The sequence below is a fragment of the Urocampus carinirostris genome, chromosome 12, assembly GCF_059441175.1.
Source record: "Urocampus carinirostris isolate Australia breed hairy pipefish chromosome 12, RoL_Ucar_1.0, whole genome shotgun sequence".
Classification (NCBI taxonomy): Eukaryota; Metazoa; Chordata; class Actinopteri; order Syngnathiformes; family Syngnathidae; genus Urocampus; species Urocampus carinirostris.
Genome location: NC_142360.1, coordinates 31,692,764 through 31,718,882, shown reverse-complemented (window position 1 = coordinate 31,718,882; position 26,119 = coordinate 31,692,764). Strand labels below are relative to the sequence as shown.

At 38.9% G+C, this 26,119-nt stretch overlaps 1 protein-coding gene across 1 annotated transcript in view; it reads left to right on the top strand.

The window, feature by feature from the left end:
- The window catches only part of scfd2 (sec1 family domain containing 2), a 180,883-nt gene that overhangs the window by 20,810 nt on the left and 133,954 nt on the right, over nt 1-26,119 (top strand). Inside the window, exon 5 of the mRNA XM_088350310.1 lies at nt 10,051-10,226. Within this exon, the coding sequence (XP_088206436.1) occupies nt 10,051-10,226 (176 nt within the window). The remainder of the gene's footprint in view (nt 1-10,050; nt 10,227-26,119) is intronic.

Genomic DNA, 26,119 nt, shown 5'->3' with positions numbered 1-26,119 from the left:
GGGCAACCAGTCCAGGGTGTCCCCTGCCCATTGCCCAATGTCGGCTGGGATTGTCTCCTGCACGAACCTCAACCCTAGTGAGGACACGGAATCAATGTGTCTTATTACTGTTTTATTTCAGAACATGCAGTAAAAGTTGTAAATTTATTGGGTTAGGGTTAGGGGGTTACGGTGAGGTTTAGAGTGGTATGGTGTTAGGGGTGGGGTTTGGCTTAAGTTTAGGGGGTTAAGGTTAGAGGTTAGGGTGTTAGGGTTAAAACTGCAGAACCCCATAGGTCAATGTTTGTAACCCTTCAGCATAGTGTCATTCTGTCTCCGATTGTGTTCCCATAGTATGACAGCAATGCTCCAAATTGTGTGAATAGCCCCAAGATAAAGTAAAAAAGATATTAAGTTACTTGTGTTTCTAGTATATTTTGTCAGTCCAGCCATCCACTAACTGCACCGCTTATCCACAGTAGAGTTGCAGGAGTGCTGGAGCTCATCCCAGCTATCTTCGGGCAGTAGGCAGGGGGCACCCTAAACTGGTTGCCAGCCAGTCACAAGGCACACAGAGACATACAACTCACTCACTCATTCACAGCTAGGGACAAGTTGGACCGGCCAATTAACCTGACATGCATGTTTTTGGAATGTGGGAGGAAACGGCGTGCCCGGAGAAAACCCACGCAAGCATGGCGAGGACATGCAAACTTCGCACATGAAGTCTGGTAGCTGGATTTGAACCCATGACCCATAATTCGTTTGTTTTTATTTGCACTAGAAAAAAATGGCCCGATGCCAAGATTAAGATCAGAGGCTTGGAAGTAATTTCATATGTGCTGTATGTTATGCATTTAGCCTATTTGACAACACTGAAGTTGAGGTAAAACATTTTTTGAATTTTACTAACAAAATACGGGTGGCACGGCAGCTGAGTGCTTAGCGCGTCTGCTGCAGAAAACAATGCACGATACGTTGAAATTAGTCAAAATTTAGACAATTCAAAATCCGCGAATTATCGAAACCATGATGCAGGGAGGAATTACAGTACAGTGTTGTAGAGCCAGCCCAAAAATATCCAGCCAAACAATTCAGATCTTCTTCACAATTGGACGTTTTTTGCTTCCTCAATGATATAAAATCAGTCATGCATCTGCTACAAACCCCCCCAAAACCTTCCATCCGTCCACTCAGTGCACAGCGCGCCAACATTCTCACATCCACACCGGCCCAAATTGGCTCGTCGTCGTCTCGACAGGATAACATCATCCACTGAGAGAACGGGAAAATAATCCACTTTCTCAGAGCCTCCACTTGACCTGTCAGCTTTCTCACTGCACAATGATGAAATTCCCCTGCCGAACTCTACGTCTGTGCACATTCGTGTGTGTATGTACTTGTGTCCGGTGTTCATCTTTGAGAACTGTTTTTGATATAGCTATATCATCGTGGTCCATATGCACTTATCTGTATGTGTCTCTATAGATTTATTAAGGATTTAACAGTATAGCCCCAAAATACGCTACGGTGCAAAGTGGAAGATAAGTTGTGGTTCATTTCACATTAAGTACATGAATGATGTTCAACCATTTTGTGTACATGGTGCAATCGAACGATGAAAAGGGTTGTTTAGAACACAGGTGTCAAACAGGCGGCTTGCGGGCCAGATCAGGCCCACCAATGGTTTATATCCGGCCCGCAAGACAACACTCAGAGAAGCACAAGAGAAAATCAAGCTGCAGGTTGAAATATTTCCACCGGCAGTCACCAAAGCCAGTTAATACTTGCAAAACAATTGTGGTAGTATTTCTCCATTTCTCTCTGACTCACTTCTTTTTTATTTATTCCTCCCTCTTTTTCTTTCTCCTGTTCACTCTCTCTTTCTCTCTCTTTTTCTCTTTTCTCTATTTCTCTCTAACTCTCTCTTTCTCTCTCTTTTTCTCTTTTCTCTATTTCTCTCTCACTCTCTAACTCTTTCTTTTTCTCTGTCTTGCTCTCTTTCTTTTTTTCCCTCTCTCTTTCTCTTAAACTTACTAGTCCGGCCCCCGTGAGATTTTTTTTATGGCATTTGTGGCCGCCAGCTAAAACGAGTTTGACACCCCTGGTTTAGATCTTCCTTTTAATATCCGACTTAAGACTTTTTAGTTTTTCAATTGTTTGTTTACTTAGTTGTAGGTTTGTTTGTAACTGACACAAAATTGGTTAAAAAAAAAAAGTTCTGAGTTTTTTTTTTTTTTTACATCACGTTGATCTGTTTTTTGATTGTAGAATTAAAGAAAATGAAATGCATTGTTTATCACTTCTAAAACTAAATTATTGGAGTCTGGACTGTGCGCATTGAAGGAGAAGTGTACAGAATGTCAAAATTACAATGGAATCAACATTGTAATTCATATTTAATAAGAAAAATTAGCCACAACCATAACTCGCACGATTTACTCGGAAAGATCATCTCTTCCTTTTCCATTCTTGAGTGTTTTTACCCTGTGTTAAAAAGGCTGTAAACATAACATATTGAGATTATCAAGATTTTGTGGATGTCTTGACATAGTTGATTCAACAAACCCTGTAACAACCACCAAATACAGAACCACAAAAAGACAGTTGTTAAGAGTTGACCACTTTGTAAAGAAAATTCAAATTTTTAGTCATCAATAATGGGGTTTTACTCTGAGATAACACGTTTTTTTCTGGGTGGGGGCTGCCATTATTATTTCGAAATTGTAATTCTAATAATTGTAATTGGTCACCAAATGACTGCCAACACATCAGTTGGGTTGAGTGAGTGCATGGGCTGGGAATTCCCTCCTCTGTATCAATCTCCCAGAAAGAGTTAGAAATGTGAATGTTCTTTACCCCACACTAGGGGGATATGGCTCCGGTGTGTATATATATATATATATATATGTGTGTATATATATATATATATATATATGTGTGTATATATATATATATATATATATATATATATATATATATATATATATATATATATATATACATATATATGTATGGATATATATATATATATATATATATACATATATATGTATGGATTCGTTTTCTTAAAAAAATATATATATATTTTCATTTTGAGTGTATGCCACAACCCTACTAAAATGGTTGTGGCTACTTTGGACATTGCTGAGTCCAAAGTAATGGATAAGAATTGATATAATGTTTTTACAATTATAACTGTGCAGTAATTCCTAAAGCATGAGTCATTTGAATAAAAGCCTCTGGTGCACATGTAAGCAGACACTTTTTTACATTGAAAAAAAAAAAAAAAAAAGAATGTTTCCTTTTAACCCAAAAGAACTGAGTTCTTAATCCCAAACAGCAGCTTTTCGGTCTGTGATCACTAATCACGCATTTTGACGCTTTGAACCGTCGCTTCAAGCGCAAATAAAATGTCCTCAACTTCTTCGCTTTCTGACCACATTAATAACATTCCCTCATTTGTTCCAATGCCCCTTTTTTTGCCAAAGGTTACTTATGAGGCTGTCCGGCCGTTAAGGTTGGCTACAACTCAGACCACCAAACACTCCCACAAACCGTGCAACATCTAACATTGCTTAGCCTCAAATTCACCCTCGCTCACCTACAGTCGCCTTCAAGTGGTCGGACTAAATCATGGCTCGCCCTTCTGCCCTGCTCGTATCGCTCAAGACTTTCATCATGGCTCGGCCTCACTCGCTCTTTCGGCCCGTGCGGCAGCTCCATTTATTTATAGCGCAGCGCCGCACACTCGGCCGGGACAAAGGGTCAAGTACTGTGTGCGTTTTGCCAGTAGAACACTCCCATTGAGCTGCTGTAAGCCACAGCTCACGTCTAGATACTCACACGGAGACAAGTTGGCAGTATGGTTGATTTATTTTACCTGAAGCAGGATTGTGTTTCAAAAAAGAGGGTTTAAGCCATTCACCACAAATTGTATATTAATTTTACCGTCAAACTAACCATAGAGCAAAGATGCTATTCTTTCTATTTAAAAGTTTTATAATATTTGCTAGGTTTTTTTCAAGTTAATACATATAAGAGATGGGTTAACAAGTAGCCTGTATGGTTTTATTGCCTTTTTGTCCCAAAAAGAAAAATAAATAAATATATGTACTCACAATAATCAAATTGTCTCATCTAGCAGATCTTATAAATAAAAATCGGTAGAAATGTTGTGGGTGGCACAGTGGGTGAGTGGTTATTGTGTTCATTGCACAGTTCTGAGGTTATGGGTCTCAAGCTACCTTTGCAGAGTTAGCGTGTTCTCCCCAAGTCCTTCAAAGTCCAATTCTTCAAAAGCTACACTAATGCGTTGTTTCCCTCATTGTGCTTTTTTGCGTCAAAAATATCTTTCAGGATAACTTTCTTTTTTTGCCTTTCTCTAACATTCGTCTCTGGTATCGTGAATAAAAATAAAAGTGTGATGATCTAATGCCTTTTCGTCTGTTATCTAAATCACTGTTGGTCTAGTGGTTAAGATTCAGCTCCCTCACTGCCGCAACCCGGGTTTGAATTTCGTTGCATCCAATGTTTTGCAATTGTAGTCATCGTTTTTCTTTTTGGACCGAAAATACATTGCACGAATATGTTGATATACCATAAAACTTTGTGCATAATGCACAACCGATCTTTAAATTCTTCTTTATGTGCATTATAAAAAAATACTGTAGAATGTATTTATTTTTAATTATTGTTTTTCTGTTAGAAAAAAATCTCTTAAAATGAGAAAACGTATCTACAATTTTTTGATAAAGATAATTTAGTTTAGTTAACTTTAGTATAGAAAGAAGTTAACATAAAAAACATGACTTGAAATGTATTTTTGAGAACAATATACAAATAGTTTTTTTTTAATTTAATAAATGTTAACCATTTTCTAGTAAAGTATTTAAGATTTTACTTAAAAGTAGTAGATGCGGTCGTTATTTTGACATTATACACTGTTTACATCATTGTCACTATCAATAATGTTGCTGTTGTTTGATTTCCTTGCCCTTTAGGGGGGATTTACTTTTTTAACCTGGGAGATTCAATGATAAAAGGGGATCAGGAGAAGGTTCTCAGAACAGGTTTGGAATTTGGCATTGTAGGGATTTCTTTTACAGTCGTCTCCTGCTCTCCTTGCAAGTTCAAAATTAATTTATATCTTCTCTCCTTTTTTGAGTGTCTACTAAACTTAAAATCTTTGGGAAGACAAACAATATTGAAATACCGACAGGTGTAAAAAACATTTTTTTAAGTTACTGAGTTGTTTTACTGTGCAGTCCCTTCTCAAAGTTTCTTCATTTTCCTCATGTTGAGGTGTTTGAGTTTTTCCTTTCCCTCATGTAGGTTTTAGATCAGGGGATAGTGTAATAATAGTCTGTAGTTTGCAATTATCTGTGGTCTGTGCTGCCCTTTGAGACTATTTGTGATGAAGGGCTATACAAATAAACATGACTTGACTTTACTTGACTTGAAAGGCTTCTCAATGTTTTTTGCAACACACTTTTTTTCCAATGAAGCGCTCACCCAGAGTAAAACTAATTACAGTAAATCCATTTCATGTCTCTGTTAATAAAACATTAAACAAAATTTAATGAACCTGTATTAAAAATCTGCAGTGCTCATTTTGAACTATTTTGTCAGACCTAGTTGTTCAGATTTTACCGGGGCCAGGTGAAACAAGAGGGAGTTCAAGAATGAACTCACTTACTATCAGATCACTCAGGGCAAGATCCATGATAGAGTCTAACATTCCCTGGTTCTGTTTTTATTAAAACCTTGATTGTGTCCCTAAATGAACTCTGCAGATGGCTCATTAGCCTAACTAAGAGACACGTTTCAATCTGGGCTTTGATAACAAGTTTGCGCATGTGGGACGGTCAATTTTAATGCCGTTCGACACACAGCGCAGCTTTTTAGCTGCCCATTAAACCGGCGGAGTCTGGCTTGTCCCTGGCACTGGGTGTGTTTCTCTGCTTGAATTATGGTTGGCACATGAAGGCCAATGAAGTCGAGAGGTTCACGTTGCCAGGAGGATTTTTTTTTTAATGTTCACAATAGAGATTTCAGGCCCTCGCACTGAAGCTTATAATGTGAGAATGCTTTCATTTTAGCACAAAACCTGACCTTAGCTTTTAGACTCTCCATTTTGGAAAGTGTTTCTGTGTCAGATTGTTTTGTTCAATTATGCTCCCTTTTACTTCTGGGAATTGTATTCTACTCATTTATTCCCCCTTGCCAACGTAATCCACAATTCGTTTATTCCAGGTTCACACAGCTGTTTGACTTTTGGGGGAGGAATGGCTGAACTAACCCTAGCTCACTTAATTGCTTCTTTACAAATGATAATAACTTATTATCACTAGTGACGGATCTGAGGATCATTTTAAAAAAATAGAATTCCATCTGTTTTCGCGGTTAATGGGGACCAGAACCACCTGCGAAAAGTGAAAATCTGCAAAGTAGCGTCACACCTTAATAAAAGCCCGCAAGGGGCAAACCTACCTCGAGATGACATCATTACTGACTTAGAGTATATGATTGTAACAAAGCAACAACTGTAGATCTACATATAAGACCGCACAACAAATTGCATTTTAATAATTGTTTTAAGTGAGACACAGTGGATTAGTGGTTAGTGTGTCTTCAGCACAGGTCTGAGGTCACGGGTTCAAGTCTAAGTAACAGCCTTCCCGGAGTTTGCGTGTTCTCCCCATGTCTTGGTGGGTTTCCTCTGGGCACTTTCCTCCCACATTCCAAAAACAAGCATGGGAGGCTAATTGGTGACTCAAAATTGTACCTAGGTATGCATGAACTTGTGAAGGTTTGTCAGTCTCTGTGAGCAAAGTGATGATAAAAATACATCAGTCCTGAATGTAGCTGTTTTCCACGAGTTGTAGCTCCACGTCACCCGTTTCACAGGTAATGGATCTGGCGTTGCTGAAATACAGACACCGTGGGGTAGCTATGTTGTTTATTCACAGAGGACCCACTGGTAATCACCATTTCTTTGTGCTCTTGTGACTTTCCTCACAGTCCGATTTAATTTATGATTGATTTTATTTTAAATGTATCGAGCCGTTTAAAGCTAGCGGTCACCATGCTTCCCCAGGTTGTTTTGGGAAGCAGAGCCTAACTGCTGTTTGACTGACAGCCTACAGCAGCCTATCACAGTCGCACACACAGTCGCGCCCTCCCTATCTACCACGGACAGACTGAAGAGATATTTCTTCCTCATGCCATGAGGCTCTTTAACTCCACCCGGCGGAGTAAAGGCCCACATTAAACCACACCCCCCTACATTGCATATTACTGTATTTTATTGCAATGTGTATTCTGTGTAGCACTATCTAGATACTCTATATAACACGCTACAGTGGGTATTAGCACGTCACATTGGGTATTTGTATATTGTATTCTTTTTGCTTTATTATTGTATTGTTGTTCTGCTGCTAGAAATGTGAATTTCCCTGCGGGGATGAATAAAGTATCTATCTATCTATCTATCTATCTATCTATCTATCTATCTATCTATCTATCTATCTATCTATCTATCTATTTATCTATTTATCTATTTATCTATTTATCTATTTATCTGTCTCTGCTGTCTATCAGAACAGATACATTCTATACAATGACATTAATTACTATAAAGACAATCAATTTAATTCCAAATCATCAAAAAAGTGAACCAGTACTAGCGCGAAGTAGCAAGGGGTCTCTGTACACCGCAAGTCATTTAATTCCTGCTGATCTGGTGCTGTTGTTTTGGTTTTTAACATAGTTTAAATGGGTAGAGGGGTTAATAATTGTAAGTCTGCCAATTTACTTATTTTTTCCCTTATGTCCTATTTTAAGATACCTGGTACTTGTGGAGGCTGCTGACACCAGCCACAGATTCAGAAAAAAATCCGACTTTGAAATAAATATTGATACTGCGTTAATCTGATATATTTACAAATCTTCACTAGAAAGGTTTTTTCATTGACCATTGTATTTGTTATTATATGAAATACATTTATATATACATATATCAAAAATCGTGTTCGAATGCAGGATGGGTTTGGTAACTTTAAAGCAATAATTTTCTCATATTTAAATGTAATTCAATAATGAAATTATTTGCCAGTTTAAGACATTTTTATTAAATAGTTCATTAATTCAAAATGTAAAAATGATTTAATGTGACACATGGCATTATATTTTATTTCTATTTTTCTTATGTACTGGAGGATGATTTGGGTAGTTATAAGCAATGTTTTTTCCCATTTTATTTAAAACAAAGCTGAATTTTTTGCCTATTTAACATTAGTTTATTTATTTACTTATTCGAACATTGTCAAAATCATTAGATGTGACGGATGGAATTTTATTTTTCTCATTTTAATATATTTTTCTTATTTTACTATTATAATTCATATTAAAGTAATGGAACTAGTGTTAGAATTAATACATTATCTGGCAGTTAAAACTTTTCTTCGTTCTTAGGCATGATTTATTCTGTGATGAAAGAATTGCGCTGAAAAAAAAGTCATGTTCGACTGTTTTTTGGTAGTTTTGGTAGTTTTAAACGATTTTTTTTCCTTATTTTTAATTGAAACAATAGTCAATTTTTTCAGTTTGATATATCTTTATCAAATTACTTATTAATATAAAAAGTATTGTAAAAAATGTTCAAAATGATTTGACATGACAGACAATAGTTAACTTTTCTCATTTTAATTGTATTTTTCTTATGTTACTATAGAACATTATCAGGGTAGAAGTAGTAGTAGTAGAAGAAATAGTATTCAACTTAGTAAATTATGCTTGTTGAGTTTTCACATGAAGCAGGATTGTGTTGCAAAAAAGAGGGATTAAGCCATTCAACACAAATTGTATATTAATTTTACCATCAAACTAACCATAGAGCAAAGATGATATTCTTTGTATTTAAAAGTTTTATGTTTTTTTTCAATTGTGTACTGTGTAAATTACTACATATGGTCACAAAGACCCATTCTCATGGTAGAATTCTAATTTTAATTGAATTTACTGTCATTGATAAAAACATGGTGAACATAGATTACGGGCAGCACGGCGGCGCAGTGGTGAGTGCGTGTGCGGCACAGTTTTGAGGTCATGAGATCGAACCTTCATGTGTGGAGTTTGCATGTTCTCCCCGTGCTTGCAGGGGTTTCCTCAGGGCACTCCTGTTTCGTCCTGCATTCCAAAAACATGCATTTAAGGTTAAATGGCCGGTTAAAATTTTGCCTAGGTGTGAATGAGCGAGTGAGTTGTTTGTCTCCGTGTGCCCTGCCACTGGCTGGCAACCAGTTCAGTGTGTCCCTTGCCCACTGCCCGAGGATAGCTGGGATGCGCTCCAGCACCCCCGCGACCCTACTCAGGATAAGCGACGCAGATAATGGACGGATGGATGGACAAGGTTAGCGGTTGCACTCCAGGATGAGTACAAAATAAAATACATTAAAGAGAAAAAATAAGATTAAAATTAATGTTAGGATGAATAGTCAAATATTAGCAAGGTAGTGCAAAAGAGTTGTGTGAACCCTGAAGGTAATCAGCATCCTGGATGTTTCCTGTCCAAGCGTCTTGGTCGAAGTCATGTGTTTGGATCCTACTAAAAAAATACTGGCCGCCTAAATCTAACAGGAAATACTCCCACATCTGCTGCTGGTTCCAAGTATCAACATGAAGATGTGGTCGTTTCAGGGGAGTAATTTCATGCCCCATGTCCCTGTACCCGCAGGCCTCCCGTCCATCCCCCGGTGTTGTTCTTAGCGAGTCTCTTCTCGTCTTCACGGGATTCTCTGCAAATAATCCAAAAGCAGCTAGGCTTCATACGCATTAGTCACGCTCTTATTAGTGCACCTCGGCATGGTGTTTACTCGCTTGTGCGTCGGGTGTCGCTTGCCCGATCCCGTCTATTTGTACAGTTACCGCATGCCGCTGTTCCCATCAGGGTGTAATACCCCAATTCCGAATCCTTTCCATCTTCGCGCCTCTTTGTTTGTTTTCAAACAACAGCATTGTGGATCATGTATATGTTTCTGCGATAATGCCTTCTTCTCCCTTCCTCCCAAGGCCGAGTGACCGCCGAGCAGCTGTGCTCCTACGCCCGGCCGTTCAGAGGTGACGCGGGGGCGCTAGAGAATCACTGTGGGGTGCTCCAGGTGGGCCTAGCTACGGCGCAGACCCTCCGACACCCCCTTCTACCTCGCTGGGACGCCTGCTTGGCCTTCGAGAGGCTGCTGCTGCAGGTCAGTCAAGTAGACCCTTGACTTTTGCTCGAAATTCATTCCACAATTGGTGAATATCTGCAATATTGAGAATATTGCCTACTTTTACCCTCTATCACATGCTTGCTTGGAACACACTACAATCATTGATAACACAAATTAGAGGTAAGAGCAGGCTTAAGAAAATCTAGCCCAACCCCGCACAGTGTAACAACTATAATGCATTTAAGAACAAACCATATATTGTACAAATAATTTCCTCTAATTATGGTCGCTAGCACAAATCTTATTTGACATAAACCATCCAACCAATTGTAGGAGGCCTCATAGTTTTTTTCACTTTCAAATAACTGTAACAGATTAGCAAAGAAATGCTCAAACCAGCCATCCAATTAAATTTAACAAAATGCAGCCTGTTTAATGCTAACATATATAGCTAGAAAAAGGGTTAACTGAAAGAAGCATATATGGTAAAGTTATGTTAAATACTCAAACAACTGCATCTACGTACAAAAAATGCCCAAATGTACAACCAAGCCGTTTAATTTAATCTAATATGCTGTAATTCTTAAGATGTTTTTATGAATTAATAAGACTTAAGAAAGCTAATTTTTGGTATTGTTGAGCTTGTAAGGAAAATAGATAGATAGATACTTTATTCATTTCCGCAGGAAAATTCACATTTCCAGCAGCATCCCTTCGCTGAGAACAATACAATAATAAAGCAAAAGGAATACAATTTACAAATACCCAATGTGACGTGCTAATACCCACTGTAGCGTGTTGTATAGAGTATTTAAATAGTGCTACATAAAATACACACTGCAATAAAAGTACGGTAATATGCAATGTAGGGGGTGTGGTTTAATGTGGGCCTTTACTCCGCCGGGTGGAGTTAAAGAGCCTCATGGCATTTAGTCTGTCCGTGGTACAACACAGTGACAGCAGTCTGTCGCTGAAGCTGCTCTTCTGTCTGGATATAATGCTGTATAGTGGATGTGACAAATCTATCCTATTGAGTTATTTGAGAGCCATATCGTCAAAATATCCACCCGGAAAACTGTATAGCTCTGATTAACGAGCAGAAAATTAGAGTAGATGTCTGCAATAAGCCTTTCAGGTGTTTCCTTGTGCAAATATTTCATATTTATTGCATTTACCCTGGCCTGGCAGGTAAGTGGGTGTCTGCGGTTTAGTTCGCTGGTGGCTAACGGATTTCTTAAACTGACAGAAGTGCTGGGAGGGAAATAAATGCAAATTCCTTGCCTGTTCAACAAGGTTGTTTCGAGAGAAAATATTCACATCCAGTAAACATCGCTCCGAGCAAAAAATTCCACCGGTTAAGAGGGACAAGAATGTCCGTTTTCTTAGGATTTGAACCGAATCATCCTAATACATCTCATTTTGCGTTTGGCTGAGTCTATCAAAGTAAATTATGGAAAAAATCAAACATCATGGTTCAGAAAATCGATAGTTGAAAACAGGCTCATTAATAAAACAACGAAAGGTATTTTCCCTCTCTCGTGTCCGTGGCTACTTTATTAAATCGAGAAATAAGAGTCCGGGGCTTAAAGTTTGAGCCTCCATTAACTCTGTGGCTCCACTTTGATCCTCGCTCCCATGGCCGGCTGCCTGCGCTACCTGACTTTCAACTTTCTCAGCCTAACTGTCGGGTTAGAACGTCTTAGCCACTCCGCTGCTGGCCGCGCTTTGCGGGTGCAATCTCACGATGAGAGAAGTTGACGTTGGCCTCCCTTTTGCATTAGGAGTAATGAGTTGTATGCGCTGTGGTTTTGCGTGGAAGATTAATGGCAGGGCAAAACTCCTTTTTAGCACCATTGCGTGTTTGCCACTTGGGCCGCTGCGGGGGTGACCGTCGTCTTCGGTACAGTGGGAGGTCTTTCAGCCTCCCCTGACTTTTGGCCATGGCACAAGCATGTCCGAAGGCTGAGGAGAAGGGGCACTGAGTTCAGTGCTTGGTTACCAGTTTGTACTGTCTTTTCCTTGCAAAACGAAATATTGCTTAACATACCGCAGTGTAATTATGACCTATTAGGAAATTCCATAAACAATTCTATGAAACCTTCTATCTTTTGAAATCTGCTCCAAAATAAATAGTTCAAATACTTCATTATTGTATTTAATTTTTATAACACATTTTCAATTTTCCCAGTAAATTCGTCTGTATACTGTTATGACCTTCGAAACACTCACTCAGCGAGATAGGAGTAATCAACTTTTGGGCTCCCCCTGGTGGTATGTGAAAGTCAGTGATGTGCAGTCAGGCTGTCATCATGACATATGAAACTAAAAATATTTATGAAATGCTGTAAACGTTCTTTTTTTTTTTTTTTTTAAACTCTTCCCGTCGGCTGAAAATAGTCTGTGTAAAATAGTGTAATAATCTGTTAAGCCCTTTGAGACTCTTCGTGATTTAGGGCTATACAAATAAAGATGACTTGACTTGACTTGAATTATAATAATGATAAAAAAAGTGAGCAGCACGGCGCAGTGGTTAGCGCGTGTGCGGCACAGTTCTAAGGTCTTGGGAACCTCCTGTGTGGGTTCAAATCCAGCTACCGGACTTACTGTGCGGAGTTTGTATGTTCTCCCCGTGCTTGCGTGGGTTTCCTCCGGGCACTCTGTTTTCTTCCCGCATTCCAAAGACATGCATTTCAGATTGGCCGGTCCAAATTGTCCCTAGGTGTGAATGAGTTGTCTGTCCCTGTGTGCCCTGCGATTGGCTGGCAACCAGTTCAGGGTGTCCCCTGCCCGATGATTGCTGGGATGGGCTCCAGCACCCCCGCGACCCTACTGAGGATAAGCGGTGCAGCTAATGAGATAATGAGACTTTTTCAAAGTGGCTGAATTTTCACATTCTGAGATGATATTCTATCCGTGCCTCACTAGAATCAATATATCACCACACATTACTGGTGAAGTATCTCTGACCAGGCAAAGTTGCATTGTATTTTACTTTTAAGATCAAATTTGCATTTATTTTAGAGGCTGGTTATCAGCACAGGTATTTGGGAATGTGATGGATATAAGTATCTGCTTTTTTTTATTCAACAAGTTGATATTTAAACATTAAATACAGCCGAGGCTTTCTCTTTCTCGCTCTTACTACTCCCCTTCTCCTTTCCCTCCTACCCACTCTGCACCTTCTGATTGGATAAGCAACTTTGGGCAGAGCAACTGGAACAACGTTAGAGCGGCAGCTCTGCAAATTCCCTGACACCCCCGAGTGTTTAATCAAGCCACTGATAATTTTGAGATTTTAAAAAGCTCCAGGTTGAAAATCCTGTGTGTGATTAAAACGGAACCAGGTTCAGGTGGACACTGATGTATTGGCTCTTCGCAAAACATTAGTTTGTCAATCAGGCTCTCCAACAGGAGTGCTCACACATTTCAATTTGCCAGCTCCGTTAAAATGCCCAATGCTTTTTGAAATTTTGTTTAAATGTAAATTTAAGTCATGTTGGTTGTATTGAAATGTGTATTTATTTATTTTTTTAAATAAAGGGACCTATTTACATTTTTAGGTACCCTTTTACAAGTTGCTGCCAAGCCTAATTTGATTTCCTGCTGAGTTAGTTTCTTTGTTTTAAGTGAAACTTAGTCATGTTATTTGCGTTGAAATTGTTATTTATTCACGGTACAGAGTTTCAGACAGCTATTCAAATTTTATTTGAATTCATAACAAATATTATTCTTTTCTTTTTGCATTATTCAAAATTTCCTACGCCATCTTTTGAAACTTTTACAGCAAATGAATATTGGCTCCGAATATGGGTTAACTGCCTCCTCTTGATACAAATAATCGGTATCTGTCAATCCCTAATTTACTCTTTCAGAACCGCTGATTTTTTTCCTTTGATACAGTTTAACAAGGGGGTACTGTACTTGTGTTTTATTGCTTATCATAATGGTAGTACCTCACACGATTGTAAAATGGTACTCACGTACATGCTGTCTGTACTATGTTTGTTCACTGCTCAAAACAGACACCGCACAAAAAAAACTGAAAACTTGTGCCAACACTACCTCATACGAATATAATGGTACTCATGTCTATGTTCTTGCACATGTCGACTGCACTACGTTCACTGCTCACCTTGCACAATGTCTGACCATTTCCTTTTTTCTGCACTATGTTGTCTATGTTTGCACCAATGCATATGCTGACTATTTTTTGCACTATGATGACTTTGCACCAAATGCAATATTGCACAACCCTTACGATACCAACGGTATCACGACAACACTGTATGTAACATCCCACATGCCGACATTTCTTGTGTAAATACCATGTAAATTATAACTATAGCCTTATCCTCCTTGTTTTATAACCTTATCTTCTCTGTTCCTTTATTTTCTTGTCTCATACCTCACTGTGAATGCGTAAAACTGGAGTGTCATGCCCAATTTCGTTGTCACAATATGTTAACCCATTTTGTAACAATGACAATAAAGGTATATTCTATTCTATTCTCTAACACTTTTTTTGTGAACATAATTTTTCTTAAAGTGTTTTTAGTCTTTTTTTTAAGTGCAGCATAAACGTTTACAGTCATCAGTGCAAGGGGGTACTGTACTTGTGTTTTATTGCTTATCATAATGGTAGTACTTAAAAACACACAGGTACAGTATATTTTAAGTGACTCTTATTTCATGACTTGAAAACAAGCCTCACATTCTTGACATTGGATTCTAACAACATCATCTATGCCAAAAGCTAGCTAGTGTTATCCTCTTTTTCAGATGAGAATAACGTTGGCCATATTTCTTCTGGAAATTAGCAGATTCCTTAACTCGAGTACTTTTCTTACATGCTGAAAAAAATTATCATCTTCTCTCCTGGAAATAACCTTCTTTTTCTATGCAGATAATTATTATCATGTTGTTTTGGGCGATAAGCTGGCACTGTTTTTCCCACCGAAAACTAGCAGTATTTTCAACCCATAAGTTAGTGTATTGTGCACCAAAAGATAACATCATCTCTTTATAAAGAATTTTGTTGCATCGTTACATAAGCCGCAACAAATATAACTCCAGTCAAATGTATGCATGTTTTTCATCCCGTCTAATTATGCGCTATTAGCTTACAGTGACCTAAACAGACAACCTACAGTTAGGAAAATCTTTGTAAGTGTTGAAAAGTAATGCAGTAGGAATGATTTCGTTGAAAGTTTTAACCAGTCTGTTTGATCCGTAGTCAGGGCACCTTGGAGGGTCTTTCTGCTGTGAGAGTGTCCATTATGCTGGTTTAATCAAACCTGAATGTGGTCTGTGTGATAGTCCGTGTGTGGAGTTCCAGGATTTCTAGCCTGTCGGTTATTGGCCACAGCTCTCCAAGTTGGCCACCTCACACACCCGCAGCTTCAAGTGGTGGACCGCGGTTGGGCGAGGGCACAGTGTTAAAGGCTGGAATTGAGGAAAGTGGGTGGAGGCTGGATATGGGTGGCGCAGGCATTAGGGCAAAACGCAACAGACACCCTCTTTCTCTGTTTCCCAGCACACCGCAGGGCACGCGATACCGAGCTTCCCATCAATGTTCTGTGCACCTGGAGCACACCAAGCGAAACATGCACTGCCGCAACAAGCCACACACACAGTGCAGGCTGGCAAGACCTGTTGAGGCTCCATGATTTTTTCACATATGTGTAAATGTGTGTTAATGCTGGCAACTTGCACTCATTTTGTTGGTTTTCTTTTACAAGTTTGACTTTTTAAATTGATTTATGGAACCAACCAATGTAGATTTCTTCGGGCCGATGTCGATATTGTTCTTTTTAGTATTAGTATTGTCACATACTGCTGTGAGTCAATGCCAATGTCCAGCTCTGATGAGCAGGATGACGCTTTAAATCGAAAAACAACAGCCACCATATGATGAAGGTGCTGTTTCTGAGTCAGATCATGAGGCTTCTTCCACTACAAATAAACATGGAAACCAGTACTTTCTGTTTCATGTAGGGGGGCAAAACCCCTACCCAAAAAGATGGCTTGGAGAGGGTTACCCAAAAAGCAATGGACGTTGCCAGGCTGTACTTGCCCAAGACACACCACATGAAATTGTATCCCTGTGACCCAGGTGGTTAAGGAATCCGTGAACCATGATTATACATTGAAACCATAGAACAAACCCTATTTAGAGGCTCAAACATTTGTTTACCAAATAAAACTAATAAAATTGGGAAACTTTTTTTTAGTAAATATCTTCTGTTCTGCCAAATTATAATCGTTTCGTTGACATGAGCCTTGCTGTTGAACAGAAGAGTGTGTCGTGTCACCCTGACCCGAGTGACATGGCCACTTGCTTGTGCCCCGTTTCATCTGGAGGGACGAAAGCATGACCAACTTGGGTGCCGGGTGCTTAACCTTTTTGGGTGTTTGGGCATTTGGGTCGGCCATGGTCAATTTTTTTGTGTTTTTTGCTACTTTTTACTTTTATCTTTTCTTTGTTTTTGTGTATGTGTTTGTCTTGCTGTCGGTCACCCCTCTCAAGGGATATGACCGGAGTAGATAGAAAGATAGATAGATAGTTTGTTGACATGATGGCAGTTAGAGAAACTTGAAAATGAAAAACATTTTCATGTATGTAATGTAGGTTTGTTAAGCTCTTTTACGTATGTGTACAACTTAGACTGCAACGTTATTCATGGAAGGCAGAAAAGGGGTGGGGCGGCTGTTTCGCCAATCACAGGGCAGAACACAGTGCGTGATAAAAAGCTGCAAATAAGCGTAACTGCCAAAAAATAAACCACAATACAGTGGGGCATTACTGTAATTCCAAACGGAATTGGTGAAAAAATATGTATTTTGTGTTTAGTTATATAAACTCCAAATGGATGTCATTGACTAATTCACTGCCAGGCCTACTAGGAAAAAAATACAATTCTTATTTCATGGACAGACAATCTTGCTAAATATAAGTGCTATTCGTCTTTTTGACTATTTACCTTCTTTTTCTCCATAAATAAATAAAGATATATTGCTTAAAATGAGCAAAATTGTCTAATATGACTAATGGCTGACATCTTTAGGTCTATATTTCTTATTTCAGGAAAAATATGAAAAAAAAATTCCCATCCGCCAAATTAGATTATATTACTAAGTTTAAAGATTATTTTTAGTTGACTAGAAATAGTTTGAAATATATGCAATGGCACAGAAAGTATATTTTAGTAGAAGCTTAGCAACGCTGGAATTACATACATTACCCGCTTACTCAAACAAAATAAACTCAAGGTTCTGGTTTAATGTGGGTAATTTTGTTTTCTTGTTTGATGTTTTAAATTGGGATTATAAAAAATGTATTTTGGTGGATTATTTTTATCTATATCTGATATGTCACAATTAGCCAATTATGTTAAGGTGACGGTTGATCACTACTGTCAAAGGTTCTTTTCCTGTTTTAGGGAAAACGAACTGGTCATTCATGGGGACACAATGTAAAGATAACATTTTCTAGCCAATCAGCACTAAATTTGTATTATTGCAAAATCTTTCATTGTGTTAGATTTACAGATCAAGGATCAGATAGTTGGGAATATGGCTAAAATACTTTAAATTGATAGTTTTCGCCCTTCGCCCTTTTTAATGGGTCTACCATAAGCGGTTTAATGTTGTCACGGCTCTCCACTAATTTTGTTTAATGTTTAAATGAAAGGGGAATGTTTAAGGCATTGTTCTTTTGTGACTTTACCAAAGTACTATTACCTGGTGAGTTGATGTCAGAGCGAGAGCGTCACTTGCAATGCGGCCTTCAGCGGTAGTGGGTTCACGCCATAAGCCCTAAGCAAAAATATTGCCCCGTGTCCCGGACGAAATGAGCTCCAAAGAAAGCCCAGAGTGCCCGTGAAAGCGTGGCTAAAAAGATTGCACCCTTATCCAGTGAGAGGAGGTTAGAGATTGGCTTTGAGTTACCGCAATGTGACCCACAAGGATGGCCACGCAAAAACGACCTGCCAATCATAGTGGACTGTTTGCTGGTTAAAAAGAGTCCGAGAGATTGCCTTATTTGAAACCCAACCCCTGCACCACACAATTTCCGTGTCTTATTTGTACCTCAGTGAAGATTTGTTGTCATAACTTGGCCCAGAACGTTTAACGACAGCCAAACTAGAGCTTTGATCACCATCTTTTGAGTGTCAATCACAATGATAATAAGTTAAACTTATCTTACACCTATCCAGCCCAACCGCCACTACTCAGCTTTTCTGGATGTTGTCCATGTCTTTAGGAACTATCAATTTACATAATGAAATCTGGCAGGATAGTTCAAGACAGTGACGTATCAAATTTAAAATATCTTTACTTTTACTTCACGAGGACGTAAAAATGGCCCTTTTTTTGTGTTTGTTACTGGGCGCCGCCCTGCCGAGTGGCGCGTAGCAGAGACGAGCTCACCTCTAACCCCGCAGCCGCTTGCCTCGCTCCGCTGGGATCAGCGAGGGGGCTTTGGTCCCACTCTGCAAACATTCAAGCGCAAGAGTTATTAGCGCTTGCTGTGCTGCACAGATGCAAAGGCTGCACAAGGCCCTGTGTCGCCTCGTCCCCCCTCGGGGTCGCGCTAACCGCCCGCCTGGCTCTTATCTGACTGTCTTGCATGTTTGACAAGAAAAGTTGTGTATATACACGCCAAAGCCGAACCCGAAAAAACAGCCCTTAAAACAGAAGCTTTTGCCTTATTCTTTGCTTGTGTTTACGCACTAAAACGTTGAAGTACGATTTTTAAAAAGTGTCATATTTCATACAGGCCGACAAAAAATGTTCAGATAGGCTGTAGTATGTATGGCAGAACAATAGTGGACGATGTTACAAAAGGTTAGAACACATTTACAAGTATTTTTTGAACGTACACTCTGGATATGAATTTAGAAAAGAATCATGCTGGTTTTTTTTTCTGTGGACATTAACTTCTGAAAACATTTTTCTCCCTGTTGCTAACTGAAACAGCAGCGCCAACATAAATGAAATCATTCGGATTAGTGTGAAGTCTTGCGTTCTTGACAATCTTCAAGATTACCTTTAATTTATATCTCAATGTGCACCGTTTTCTCATTTAATTGACTACTAGGTAATTATGAAACAATTCTAATTTAAAAAATATCTTCAACTATATTTACTTTGGATGCTAAAGATCACATTTTTTCAGATTAACTGCCAAATATTATTAAGTGGATTGGGTCCATGACTTTCACAAATCTAATTACTGCATTTACATCTGAAAAAAGAAAAACTTGCTCGATTGGCAAAATGTTTTATTATTATTATTATTATTTATTTCCTATTTTACCTTACCTCTTACCATTTTTTTTAATAATAAAGTAAAATAATTGTACTAATTTTAGACATAAATGTTGTTGTTACTGCTTTTTAACTAGTTTTCATTCAAATTAAGAAATTTGGCCTATAATATAAGTAAAATACTAATTTTGCTCGTTTGAAAACATTTTTTACACAAAGAAAAATAAGACAAATATGGTGTGTAGCAGGAGTAAATTCCTCAATACATTTTCTTTTGTTTTTCTGAGAAATTTGTCATAATTTGACTCTACTAAATGTAAGATGTGGGGGAAATTAATGCAACCTAATTCTATAATGCCTTGAGTTAGCAGTTATGTGAATTTCCCTGCGGGGATGAATAAAGTATCTATCCATCTATCTATCCATCTATCTTATACTTATTTTACCAATTCACTTGACAGTGATGCTAAGAAAGGCTATTTTCATTGTTTCGTCATAAAACTTTTTAAGCAACAGATGTCCCAATACATGAGATAAAAATGGGGTATATTCTTCTATATCCTTTATATAGAACATTACATTTGCGGTTTACTGTGAAGTCCTGAGAGCCCTAAGTGCAGCATACGTGTGTTTTCATTATATTGTCCCAAAGCTGCAAGGTGCACGGATAAATCTTCTTCTTGCTTTACTTTATATCGTTATTATTTTTGTAGTGAAGAAAAATGATCAGAAAGCTATAAATCATTGCAGCAGATTCTTAGTTTGTGGCTCTCTCTCTCCTGGATGCAACCAGACCTGCAAAAGTCGCGCTGCCCCGCAGACATCCTGACTGCCAACAAAGCCCGTGTCACTGCCTTGTTTTTTCAGGATTTACGAGGTCGCGCCCATCTCCCAGGATTCTTTGCGTCGGCCCGCATATGAAGCATCTGGATCACATAATTCCGACGGGTGACACAGGAAAATGTTGATATCCGTCCAAAGTTGACTTTCATCTTATCTGTGCGGAATGCCACAAGACAAGTCATGGGGGAGGGCTTGCTTTAATTCTTTTCACGGAGTCGTCCCTTAAGCCCAGACGTTCCCTGGTCTTCTCAATGTCAATTGAGTCCCTGTTAGGATGATTGAGGGCACTGGGCAATGTAACATGGCGCTGTAAATGACTGCGTGGTCTGTATTGTTTGGTATTTACCCCTTGCATTCATCTCATGGTTTACCAGCCACACATCTAGACTGTATCACCCATTGTTCCTCTTCAAGCTGTTTAAAGAAACCCTAGATGTGTTCGAAATGATTCATGCTGTCCCTAGTTAAAACTAGGGGTGGTTGTGTACCAGGCCGATACCAGGTATCATGCAGGTGCAGGTACCAGCCTTATTAATGCAATGGAAAATACCAGTGCTGATACCAGTATCAATCAGCAAGCAGATATTGGTATCAGAGAAATATCATGTTATTAATTCAATGCCAATTTATGGAAAAATAATTAAAGGTTCTGTCTTTTTTGGGGTAGGTGAATCTGTTGGATAAGTGGTATCTGGTATCTCTCTGGCTTCTTGCTCATAAATAGAGTACCAGTATAGATTAGAAATAAAGTGACAACCACCATCCCTATTTAAAACAAAGAAAAGACAACTATGAATGTCAGCTAAGTGAATGTTGTGACACTAACCAAAATAGCTTTGAGGTTGTTGGAACAATAGGGGTCTTCGACACCGTCTCTATTCAGGTTGATACCATTACTAGTTAATACCAGTACAAAGCGATGTACCAGGGATTAGCAATACAAGTATGACCTTCTATATCTTGGTACACATGCTGTTATTTATTCAGGTATCAACCAGCCAACTACATAGCTTTACAATCTTCAGCTCTATCTATGAAAGGCTGTCAGCTGCCTATTAGGGTTTTTGTGAATCAATGGGATGGGCAGGGCACCTGTATGATGCGCCAGGGGTAAACCAGTGAAAACTGTTGGGCCCTGCTGTTGAAGAGAAGAGTGTGTTGTGTCACCCTGACCCAAGTGACATGGCCGCTTTCTTGTGTCTTGTTTCATCTGGAGGGACGAAAGCATGACCAACTTGGGTGCCGATGTGCTCACCTTGTTTGGGTGTTTGGGCGTTTGGGTTGGCCATGGTCCAAAAAGTTTTGTCTGTGTTTTTGCTACTTTATTTTTATTTGTTTTTGATTTTGTATGTGTTTGTCTTGCTGTCCTTGGTAGATAGATAGATAGTGAATCAATGATAGTCCATTTTAACCTAAATTAATTATTTAATCAAATCACAATAAAGTAATTGCAATACTAGTTATTTCAATTAAGGTAAATTGACTGTTTGGCTTGGTGGGGCGGATGCAGACTGTTCTGAGGCGGGCCGGATCAGTAAAAGAATGTAACCTCAGAATTGTTAGCTTTGTTTTTCAGTACTATGCTTTATCCTTCAGCCTACTTTGGTAACATACTTTGCATACTGTAATCAAAGATGAAAAAAATCATCTTTTCTAAACACAACCTATGTATTCCCAAAAACGGGGGAAAATATTTTCATGTTTTCCATTAAATTTGTTAGCTGGTTTATTTTAACAGTTGAGTGAATGCAGCTTCACATATAAAACCAACTCTAGCTGCCAGAAAGAGCATTTGGTTTGCATTAATTGAAAAAAATCATAACTTTTGATAGAAATTTTGACATACTCCAAAATTCATGGTGGCCCAGTTAAGTCAAATTATCGAAAGGGCCGGATCCAATTAACCGTTTTAGGTCCCTTGTACAAGGCAGCTACAAAACCTTGTGTTAAAGTTTAAAAAACATTAGTCTAGTTCAGCTGATGTTGACTGTATTTTCATTCACGGAGGCAGCACTTCATCACCAGCAGCTCAGTCTTGGCAAATCTTTCTGTTTGTGACGCATGCTCCCAAGCACATTTTCGCGCAAACGAGAGGCATACAAATCCGCACTTGATTGTTTAATTTCACACTTGAGGGACGGACAAGCACTCCAGAGACTATTTGTCTACAGGTCATTAAAAACTCAATTTTGTGGAATGTGTCCCTCTTCAATTAAATCATTCTGCATGTCTTTTTCGTTGTTACAACCGCAATGCAGCAAATGTTGCATGCCCAAATATCTGTTAGAAGCAAACCTCCCCTAAACATTCTTTTGGTGATGTGGTGGGGATGTTATCAACACAGTGACTTATTTGTCTTCCTTCCTGTGTTTGGCCAGAGTTGATCGCATCCGATGCAGTTCACTCCCCAGGAAGCTCCCAGAATATCCCCCCACCCCTCCATCCGACTCCTTCTCCCCTCACAACCCTCGCATCCCGGGTACCTCGAGACGGCTGTGTTTACATTGCTCAGTGCAACTCAAGCCTAATGTACTATCTGTTTAATAGGCAGAGAGAGGCCTGTTTATATAGTGGGGGAGAGCTTTTTAACAGAGGTGATAGAGTGGTGGGCCGGGGGGCAACGCAAACTCATCTCACTTCCTGTTATCATTACCTCGCTGGCTCTGCTCTCTGTATTACTTATCCCTAATCGCCTCACCGGGCCCGCCGGCAGTCGTCGCCCCTTGTTTTCTTTCATTTTCTCCCCCCACGGTAAAATCGATGAACGTGGTAATCAGTCAACTCACCTCCTATTAAACCACTTTGCTGCTCGATTGTCATTTGCATGCGCTTGCATTTTAATTGTTTCGGCGAGCTAAATGTCGGCCGTTACCCGTGTCGCTGAATCGAAACCGTGCGGGGATGCTTTGGTTTTAATAGCTTTTGACGTGATTTAATTCCTTACGAAATGCAGGAGAAGTTCAATTATATGCCGCGCACCCTTAAGCTACACTCCCCCCATGCCGTCCTTTTCCTTCTGAATTATTTTCGATCAAATTGCAAATGTGCAATTTATTTTGCTCCGGACGAGTGGCAATGAAAAGGTTATGCATTATGCGACATAGGAACCATATAAATACAAACTACATATGCAATTGTAGGTGGTAATCGGTTATTAACAACTACAGTAATCCCTCATTTTTGCGGAGGTCGCTTTACCAAAATGTCCCGCAACAGTTGAAACCCGCAATGTAAAAACATTTATTTATTTATATATTTATTTATTTATGTTTTTACTGACTTAAGAACAAACCCTGTTTACGGGCTCAAGTATTTGTTTACTAAAAAACTACTGCACTTTATACACTCTTTTTTTTGCAAAAATCTCCTGAAATCTCGAATTATAATTTTAAAAATAATCTTGCTGTTTTATTGGTCAACTTTGGATAAGGAACCCGATCCACTTTAATTTACATGATACTTTGCTGCCATCATGTGGACGTTATGGAAAGTTTTTGCAAATAACTCCTGAAATCACGAATTATAATTTTAAAAATAATCTTGCTGTTTTATTGGTCAACTTTGGATACGGATCCCGATCCACTTTAATTTACATGATACTTTGCTGCCGTCATGTGGACGTTATGGAAACTGTATTTACCTTCCAGTTCTGTCCTACAGAAACCATACCTTATTAAACATTTTTAAAAACGCGTCCAGGCAGCCACTAGGTAGTGCCAAAGACCCGCATGTGACCTCAGAGCAAGTTTATTGGGTGGAGAGGTCCAATTTTGTTGGCATCTTCCTCTGTTTAGCCAATCAGAATGCAAAACACAATGCACGCTGAAAGTCCGCGAAGTAGCAAAAACGCAATAATTAAACCGCCATGCTGCAAGGAATTACTTGAATAGATTATCATATTGATTGCCAACTATTTTTATTCTCAATTAATTGTTGAATACCTCATCTCATCTCATTAGCTGCATCGCTAATCCTCAGTAGGGTCGCGGGGGTGCTGGAGCCCATCCCAGCAATCATCGGGCAGTGGGCAGTGGACACCCTGAACTGGTTGCCAGCCAATCGCAGGGCACACAGGGACAGACAACTCGCTCACTCATTCACACCTAGGGACAATTTGGACCGGCCAATCCACTTGAAATGCATGTCTTTGGAATGTGGGAGGAAACCGGAGTGCCCGGAGGAAACCCACGCAAGGACGGGGAGAACATACAAACTCCGCACAGGAAGTCTGGTAGCTGGATTTGAACCCGCACAGGAGGTTCCCAAGACCTTAGAACTGTGCCGCACACGCTCTAACCACTGCGTCGCCGTGCTGCCCCCTGTTGAATACCTTTTTAGTTTAAATGTTCCAAATACTTAAAATTTGAGCATTTAAAAAATAATAATTCATTCTTTCTTATTTGGTAGTCAAAGTTGATGGGTCTATCTCTGCCTTAGGGGACACTGTATAATATTTGACCACTAGATATTACTCTATTGTATAGTGCAACTGAAAGGGAGTGCGATAAAGCACAAAGAAGGATACAAATTAGGAAGACTCAAAGTGCCCCAAAAACACCATTTTTCATCTTATTTTTTGATGAGCCTTTCACAAAGTTGTTCACCTTTGAGGGTACCCGTACCAAGATGGCAGACTATCATGTCAGCTCCCTCTAGGCTCATGTTATATAAATTTTAAAAAAAATCCTCTACCTATGAGTATTTTAAAATAAATGCACGTTTATATGGTGATTCATTTATTTTGCTTATTGGTTGGTTGATTGGATCCCTTAACCACCAGGGTCGTAGGGGCACCATTTCTTGTGGTGTGTCTTGGGCAAGTACAGCCTGGTGGTGCCCGTGCCCCTCAGGCCAACATATGTTATTCAAATGAATATTTTTTCTTTTTCAAGGTATGAAGTTTTTATTCACCACCAGGAGGCGCTCCCTTCGATGATAACAGAGCAATAAACATCATATATGTCTTTTTCTATAATTTTACCCTAAAAAGTCCTTCATTTCGGTCTACCCTCTTAAGGCTGTTATTTTCAAATTATATCAAATCACAATTTAGCTAGAACTTTTCACTTAATAAAATATTTCATACGTGCTGTATAAAACACTCAAAGTGCAATATTGAATAAAAAAAATACTCTATCCCCACCCAACGTCACAGAATGCCATATACACAAACACACAAAGACTAATTAGAATTTATTTCTCGTTCATGGAATCTCATTTAAAATGATTTTGTCCAAATTAGATCATTTCAGCCTAAGTGTGACAAATTGATTCTTTTTTGTAAAACAATTATTCTTTTTTTTTTCTTTTACTTGGGATTGGCCAAAAAAAATGTATGTGTTCCCTTGAATTACTCTCACAATCAGATTTATCAATGAATTGGTAAATTAATGCACAGATTATATTACAATCTTAGTTTTTTGCAACCCTACATGCCAAAAAGTACATTTATAAAAAGCATTATAATTAACAATGTTCTGGGTAAAATGGTTCACATGTACCAATAAATGACCTACAGTGCTGTTCCAAGTTATAGAAGTCAAATGTGCCTAACCAGAATATCATATTTTCTATTGTTACATGCCAGGCAAGTTACCAGTAGGTGCAGTAGATTCTCCGAAAAAAAACGAGACCCAGCATTTATATTAGGCACGCGCCGAAGCCCTTGCAACTGGGAAAATACTTCAAAGCGGTGTGTTCCAAAAAATTGCAGTGTGGCAACCTATCTCTAAGTTCATCAATTTTGGGGAAAAAAAAAAAAAAAACAGGTGTGAATCAGGTGTGAAAGGCTCGCGCCTATTTAAGGATGAGTAAGC